The following is an 8,546-nucleotide window of genomic DNA, read 5'->3' as shown; positions in this document are numbered from 1 at the left end:
AATGAATGGACAGATCCAGACTTATAAAAGCTAAAATCCAATTGGAGGAAGAAGAAGAAAAAGAAGATACAGCTAAGACGGAAGAAGATAACTTGTTGAAGTGTTCTTACTGAAGGAACATTGGTTTTAAAGATTTTGCCTATGGGAGGGGGGAGCAAAGCATAAAAGGAGATGCCAATTTTTCTTAAGGGCTGTGTCCAGGTGTGTTTTAGTTTTGGAATTACTTTCTGCCTAGTCTGATAAGCTGGTTTTGACAAGACTTGGGGGACCATGTGATCGGGCTACCGCGCTTTATTTTGCTCCGGGGTGAACAGCCACGCCTCCCCCCCCGCGTTATCTGGCCCGTGTGACCGGGGCCTAAGTAGACAATACTGATCTTGATGGATTAAAGGTCTGATTCAGTATAAGGCAGCTCCATGCGTGTACAAAACATTTACCTGTACTGGATATAATCAGAACATTCTACACACAACATTTATATGCTCCTGGTTGGCACTAATTACAATGGGTACATGTTGAGAGACAGTTATCTGAAAGGCCACCTGATGAAACACTGTGCAACATGCACAGGGATCTTTGAATGGAACATAGTAAAATTTCTTTTCCCGCCACACCATTTTTTCCTCTTCTCCTTTGACGCTGCATTGGCATAAATAACCACCCCATCTCATGGGAAGAGTCCCAAATTCTTGGCGAGTTCAACCCTACCACCTAAGGAAGTGTTTTCGGTTCCCCACTGAAGGAACAGCAAGAGTATAAAAACAAAGGTGATAGCATGCACAATATGCTCTCCGATTAAAATATCAAACAAACAACAGAAGTTGATTCATTAGAACAGACGTTCTTCTCTTTGTGTTACATACTTTATTACACTGAAGTAAGAGACGGATCTAAGATTACTGTTCCTTTTTGCTGATTGCAGAAAAGAATTTTAGGGAATGTTTTTTACCTATTACCCAAGAGATAATAAGCAGCTCCATCCAGGAGAAGCAGGATGTTTTCATCCTGAACAGCTGTGTTTCATTATCTGTCCTAGATTCATTAGGCTTTATTTTGGTGCCATCAAATCTGTCCGCTGCATTCATGACCAGCAGCCCCAGGAAAATGGTGAAAGAGGCGGCGTGTGCCACAAACTTCATGAACGGTCCACGCATTATCCTGCCCAACTGCAAAGTATATAAGAGAAGACCAAAAACAGATATCAATTTATTTTAATGTTAAGGAGACTGCCTGCAAAAGCAAACAAACATAAAACTAGAACAAAAACCAACGATCAAATACCCTACAGGAATACAAGGGAATGTACTGTGTAAACATACATTTCTCTAGTCATACAATTTTAAACAATCCTTTAGATGTCATCTGTAACTACTTACCACTTGTCTGTTGCTCAAATCATCCAGGTACTTAAGAGATATAACTATCTAAGGAATTGGCAAATGGAAATATTAGGCATTGCTGGCTGCTCCACATTTTGCTCCACCCTCCCCTCACTCAAAAAAATTGGGAGCAGAATTTTGCGGGGGGGGGGGGGGGCTTCTGCATTACAACATTATGTGGTTGTCCACTATTATTCTGTAGGAGAAATAGCTAACAATAAGCAAAGTGTTTTAATTCCGGATTTTTTAAAAAAAATCCCTGAAACTTTCTTAATGATTCTTGAGATCCTATCTCAAATGTAATCCATTACAAAAACACAACCAGATAGATCCAGATGGTCAGCCATGTTGGTTTGAAGCAGCAAGAACAATGTTTGAGTCCAGTAGCACCTTTAAGACCAAAGAAGTTTTATTTGAGGTATAAGCTTTTGTTGAGTATGCACACTGTATCTGAAGACGTATGCTTGCACACGAAAGCTTATACCTTGAATAAAACTTTACTGGTCTTATAGGTGCCACTGAACTAAAACTTTGTTCTAAAACATGACCGGAGTCATGATAACATGAATGTGACATGTTGATTTTACTGAAGTTTATAAACATGCTACGTAGGATGATCCATAAATACTTAAGTCTCATCAACGTCTTGAATTTTACTCTGTGGTAAAATAATTTATATGGTTTCATTAATGCAGTATCCATTCCTGATCACATTTAGTCTGCTATGCAGAGGGAGGCAAGATGAAATTTTAAACAAACATACTTCTAAACATATCAGGAACAGAAATATGGAAATAAGCTACTTTTCCCTCTTCTGGAAGACCCAATGGGCATCCAAGGTACTATCAGCTGTTCCTGTTCACCCCCTGGTTGCATCCTGCATGGGTTCCGAAATGGGGAGATTTCCAGATGGCACTGCAGAGTCCTCCTTCCTGCTGCTGAGATATACTTTCTCCTATAGCTGCCAACTTTTAAACTGGTCCCTCTAGTTGTCCTTTTAATATCAGTTTGATCTGCAGCTATTATCAGGTGGTATTATGAAACTCCATGGCAGGAACAGCTGCAACTGTCAATTTCTACTTATTGAGCCCATACTAAAGAGACAGGCCTTTTCTCTCCCTGGCCGGCTGGCAAACTTAACAGTGAAACAAACGTGCCCTATTGACCTTCATGGAAGAGAGTTAAATTACACTGAAAAAGAGCCCTGTATGGAATATCATGCACAATTATTGGGTAGTCTACAATCAGCGTTAACATTCATTAGACCCTTTTCCTCAAATAATGTAAAGTAATGAAATCCATAGAAATACCTGCTACATTGTTTTTATGTTTTGTTTAGTATTATTCCAATAAAAATAATTTCCACATAGAAGAAGAAGAGGAGGAGGAGGAGATTGGATTTATACCCCGCCCTTCACTCCGAGTCTCAGAGCAGCTTACAAGCTCCTTTCCCTTCCCCTCCCCACAACAGACACCCTGTGAGGTAGGTGGGGCTGAGAGAGCTCTTTCCAGAGCTGTCCTTGAGAGAACAGCTATGACAGAACTATGGCTTGCTCAAGGTCATCCTGCAGCTGCAAGTGGAGGACTGGGGAACCAAACCTAGTTCTCTCAGATTAGAGCCCGCGCACTTAACCACTACACCAAAGTGGCTTTCAATGTATTTGTTGGTGGAAAGTGCCACCAAGTCACAGCCGACTATGGTAACCCCATAGGGTTTTCAAGGCTAGAGACATTCAGAGGTGTTCGCCCATTGCCTCTCTCTATTTATTTACTTAAAATATTTATATTTTGCCTTTCTGCTATACACTCACTTGCGTACTAAATGCACTTCAAAACAAACATGCTAAATCACATCACGTTCTGTTTTAGGCATCGGAAATTTTTCCGATTCAAATTCCAATTTCCAAATCAATTTTGAATATAATCCAATAATCATTCAGATGAATATGCACAATTGAACTGTACAAATAAGCAACATATACAAATGAGGAAAGTATTCAGAAGTTTTGCAAATGTCCATAATTACAAAATGATAAGGTCAGGGCTTGTGTCTTTGTAGGTATGTGGGGAGGGGGGAAATGGAAATTTTTGTCCGAATCCAAAATACCCCTTAGGGGTTGAGGAGACCAATACCACCACCTCCCTCAGTTTTTCTTCCCTCCTCCTTTTAACCAGCCCTCCACTGCCCTCAACATTCCAAGGATAATGAGCATTTTCGGTTCTCACTGGCCATTGCAGGGGCATCTTTTTAACTTTACCAATATTTATCTGCATACTTTGGGAATCCCCCGAGTATGCAAAAACCCAGGCTTTGCTTGCATTGGTCTTCTTCCACTGCCTTTTTAACAGGCCCTCCACCATCATGTTTGCCATTAGAGAGAACAAATTGGGAGCCCTTTTTTCATGGAAAGGAGGGAGTACATGATTTGGAAATTTACTCTTCCCTTTCACACACCCAGATCTCCTCTGGGATTCTGTGAACTCTCAAGTCCTTAAGCAAGCCAATCCTTCTTTTATGTGGGTGGCCTGATTTTTCTGGTTTTGTGATCATCAGGAGTGTGATATATGTGTATGAGTGATTTCATCAAAATGATTTCTTTGTTGCTGTAAGGTTGGCCAATTCATCAATGTGTTCTGAGTGTTCTTAATCTTGAGCAGACTTATAGCAAACCCTACAGCTTTCGACTCTGTTTCCCCCCCAGACATTAAGAGCTACTGTGCCTTACTGATACCTCCAACAGATGCCTCCAAACATATGCTTCATGAAAATAAGAAATTCTTCCCTGCACATTTTCATAACTCCAACAGCAACGGGAGATGAAAGAAACCTTCTTAAGAACATAAGAGACGCCAATGTTGGATCAGGCCAAAGGCCCATCCAGTCCAACACTCTGTCACACAGTGGCCACAAATATCAGGTGCCATCAGGAGGTCCAGCAGTGGGGCCAGGACATTAAAAGCCCTCCCACTGTTGACCCCCCCAAGCACCAAGAAGACAGAGCATCACTTGCCCCAGAGCCCCTAATCTATACCTTGTGGCTAATATCCACTGATGGACCTCTGCTCCATATGCTTATCTAATTCCCTTTTGAAGCCGTCCATGCTTGTAGCCGCCACCACTTCCTGTGGCAGTGAATTCCATGTGTTAATCACTCTTTGGGTGAAGAAGTACTTCCTTTTATCCGTTCTAACCCGACCGCTCAGCAATTTCATGGAGGGCCCACGAGTTCTTGTATTGTGAGAAAGGGAGAAAAGTACCTCTTTCTCTACCTGCTCTTTCCCATGCATAATCTTATAAACCTCAATCATGTCACCCCTCAGTCGTCGTTTCTCCAAGCTAAAGAGCCCTAAGCGCCTTAACCGTTCCTCATAGGGAAAGTGTTCCAACCCTTTTATCATTCGAGTTGCCCTTTTCTGCACTTTTTCCAAAGCTATAATATCCTTTTTAAGGTGTGGTGACCAGAACTGCACACAGTATTCCAAATGAGGTCTCACCATTGATTTATATAGGGGCATTATTATATTGGCTGATCTGTTTTCAATACCCTTCCTAATAATCCCCAGCATAGCATTGGCCTTCTTTATTGCAGTCACACACTGTCTCGACATTTTCAGTGAGTTATCCACTACAACTCCAAGATCTCTCTCTTGATCAGTCTCTGCCAGTTCAGACCCCATCAACGTGTATTTATAGTTAGGATTTTTGGCTCCAATGTGCATCACCTTGCACTTGGCCACATTGAACCCCATTTGCCATGTTGACGCCCACTCGCCCAAAATTGACAGATCCCTTTGGAGTGCCTCACAATCCTCACTGGTTTTCACCACCCTGAACAACTTTGTATCATCCGCAAATTTAGCCACTTCACTGCTTACTCCCATCTCCAAATCATTAATGAACAAGTTAAAAAGCAGTGGACCAAGTACTGATCCCTGCGGTACCCCACTGCTTACCACCCTCCACTGAGAAAATTGCCCACCTACACTCACTCTCTGTTTTCTATGAACTAGCCAGTTTTTGATCCATAAAAGGACTTGTCCTTCTATCCCATGATTTTTGAGCTTACTTAGGAGCCTTTGATGAGGAACTTTATCAAAAGCTTTCTGGAAGTCAAGGTAAATAATATCTATTGGATCCCCCTTGTCCACATGTTTGTTCACCCCCTCAAAGAACACTAACAGGTTAGTGAGACAAGATCTTCCCTTACAGAAACCGTGCTGAGTCTGCCTCAATAGGTTTTGTTCATCTATGTGCCTACTAATTCTTTCCTTAATAATGGTTTCCACCAATTTACCCGGTATCGACGTCAGACTGACTGGCCTGTAATTTCCCGGATCTCCTCTGGAACCCTTTTTAAAGATGGGAGTGACATTAGCTACCTTCCAATCCTCAGGAATGGAGGCAGATTTTAAGGAAAGATTACATATCTTTGTCAGGAGATCTACAAGTTCACATTTGAGTTCTTTCAGAACTCTCGGATGTATGCCATCTGGGCCTGGTGATTTTTCAGTTTTTAAGTTGTCTATCAGTTTTAGGACCTCCTCTCTCATCACCTCAATCTGACTCAGGTCTTCCAACACCCCTCCTGAAATCAGTGGTTCTGGAGTGGGCAAGCACTTCTCATCTTCCACAGTGAAGACGGAGGCAAAAAATGCATTTAGCTTCTCAGCCATTTCCCTATCATCCTTCAATACTCCTTTTACCCCTTGGTCGTCCAAGGGCCCCACTGCCTCCCTGGCTGGTTTCCTGTTTCTAATGTATTTGAAGAAAGTTTTATTGTTGGTTTTTACGTTTTTTGCTATATGCTCCTCATATTCCCTTTTTGCCTGCCTGACCTCAGACTTGCATTTTATTTGCCATAGCCTGTGTTCCGTTTTATCAGCCTCACTGTGACTAGCTTTCCACTGCTTAAAGGAATTCTTTTTACTTTTTACAGCCTCCATTACTCTGTTTGTTAACCATGCAGGCTTTTTCCTATACCTGTTTGTGCCTTTCCTAACCTGCGGAATATATATTTTTTGAGCTTCTAGGATCGTAGTTTTAAATAGATCCCAAGCTTCCCCAATTGTTTTGACCCTTTCTACTTTTCCTTTCAGTTTCCTCCCCACGTGTCCCCTCATATCAGAGAAATTACCCCTTTTAAAGTTAAAAATGGTTGTGTGAGTCTTTTTGGCCAATTCTCTATTTGTACAAATGATGAACTCAACAACATTATGATCACTGTTTCCAAGCGGTGCAATCACTTTTACATCTCTCACCAGGTCTTGAGTGTTACTTAGGACCAAATCAAGGATCGCCTCTCCCCTGGTAGGTTCCGTGACCATCTGCTCCATAGCACAGTCATTTAGAGTGTCTAGAAACTCAATCTCTTTTTCCCGACTAGAACACATATTGACCCAATCAATGTGTGGGTAGTTAAAATCACCTATTATTACACAGTGTTTTTGTCTAGTTGCTATCTTTAAGGCATTCATCATTTTATAATCCTCCTCTATCTTTTGATCTGGTGGGCGATAACAAACTCCCAGTGTTAAGTTTCCTTTTGGCCCCCCTATTTCAACCCATAGAACTTCCAGAAGCGAATCCAATTCACTTAGCCTCTCAATCTTTCTAGACTTTATACCCTCTCTGACATACAGAGCTACCCCACCTCCAACCCTTCCCCCCCTATCCTTCCGATATAATATATAACCGGGAATCACTGTGTCCCACTGATTTTCCTCATCCCACCAAGTTTCAGAAATACCCACAATGTCTATTTTTCCCTCCGACACCAAGCACTCCAACTCCCCGATTTTACCTCGGACACTTCTAGCATTTGTATAGAAACAGCTGTAATTTCCCTTACAAGTTAAGCCTGCATCCTTCCTCTTGCTATCTCGAGTCGTTGTCCGGCAGTCCATGTCACCAGCCATGGCCTCTGTGGACAATTTCAATCCACCTCCCTGTAGAAAAGCAACCGGTACCCCCTCACCTCTCTCAGATGAGCCAACCCGAACCAGAGACTTTTCATCTCCTGTCGGCTTTCCCCCAATATTCAGTTTAAAAGCTGCTCTGCCACCTTTTTGATTTTAAGTGCCAGCAGCCTGGTTCCTTCTCGGGACAAGTGGAGACCGTCTCGCCTGTACAGCTCCCTCTTGTTCCAAAAAGTATCCCAGTGCCTAACAAACCTGAACCCTTCCCCCCTACACCATCGTCTCATCCACGCATTGAGACTCCTGATCTCTGCCTGTCTCTCCGGCCCTGCGCGTGGAACAGGTAACACTTCTGAGAAGGCTACCTTGGAGGTCCTGGACCTAAGTTTCCTGCCCAGCAGCCTAAATTTCTCCTCCAGGACCTCACGACTGCATTTCCCCACATCGTTGGTGCCGACATGCACCACGACCACTGGCTCCTCCCCAGCATTATCTACCAGCCTATCTAAAACATGCGTAATGTCTGCTACCTTCGCACCAGGCAGGCAAGTCACCTTGGGAGCGGTGGCACAGTGGGTAAATCCCCTGCATAACTATAACATCTGAACTGCCAAGCTTTGTCAGTTCTAGCCCCGTGCTGGTGTGAGCAGCCAAGCCTTGTCCCTAGCTCATTGTCTACCCAGTGATTTGAAAGCTTTGGCAAGCAGATAAATTGGGGACCACCCGTAATGGGGTGGGCACACCACTCCCCTTGGGAAGGTGTTAGCTGCCGAGTTCCCTGCACTGGAGCAAATCGGCCAGGCAGTGGCAGTGTGGCAGTGCAACATCAAGAGCCCTGACGTCATCAGCCAGCCAACAGGATACATGCCGTCGGAACATGACTGATACACCCTGCAGATGGATCCTCCGACCAGCTACAATGTGTGTGTGATTAAATATTGTATGTTGTCTTCCCTATCCCCCATGAATATATTGTTAGTCCATTGTCTCTGAGTAACTGCCTAAGGATCGAATCACCAACTACCAAGAGTCCTCCTCCCACCCTGCCCAGGGATGGTTCCTTGGTGCGAAAGGATACCTGCTCACCAGCTGGGGGTCCCTTTTGAGGGCACATTCCCCTTATCCTCAGCACGGTGCCATGTTTCCCCTTGACCCTCATGCTCTTGGTCCTTGGAAACTGAATTCAGCCTGGCCCTATCACCTGTCTGTCTCATGAAAAGTACAGGAGTCCAGGTGTGCCATGGGACATAG

General features: G+C 43.5%; 1 protein-coding gene across 1 annotated transcript in view; it reads right to left on the bottom strand.

Moving 5' to 3' along the window:
• LOC107125614 (short transient receptor potential channel 6) overlaps positions 1-8,546 on the bottom strand; it is a 132,410-nt gene that overhangs the window by 21,817 nt on the left and 102,047 nt on the right. The window contains exon 5 of the mRNA XM_015429046.1: positions 950-1,166. Coding sequence (XP_015284532.1) covers positions 950-1,166 — 217 coding nt within the window. The remainder of the gene's footprint in view (positions 1-949; positions 1,167-8,546) is intronic.

This window comes from Gekko japonicus, unplaced genomic scaffold (assembly GCF_001447785.1).
Source record: "Gekko japonicus isolate JY-2015 unplaced genomic scaffold, Gekko_japonicus_V1.1 scaffold1607, whole genome shotgun sequence".
Lineage (NCBI taxonomy): Eukaryota > Metazoa > Chordata > Lepidosauria > Squamata > Gekkonidae > Gekko > Gekko japonicus.
This window is presented reverse-complemented; position numbering and strand designations above follow the sequence as displayed.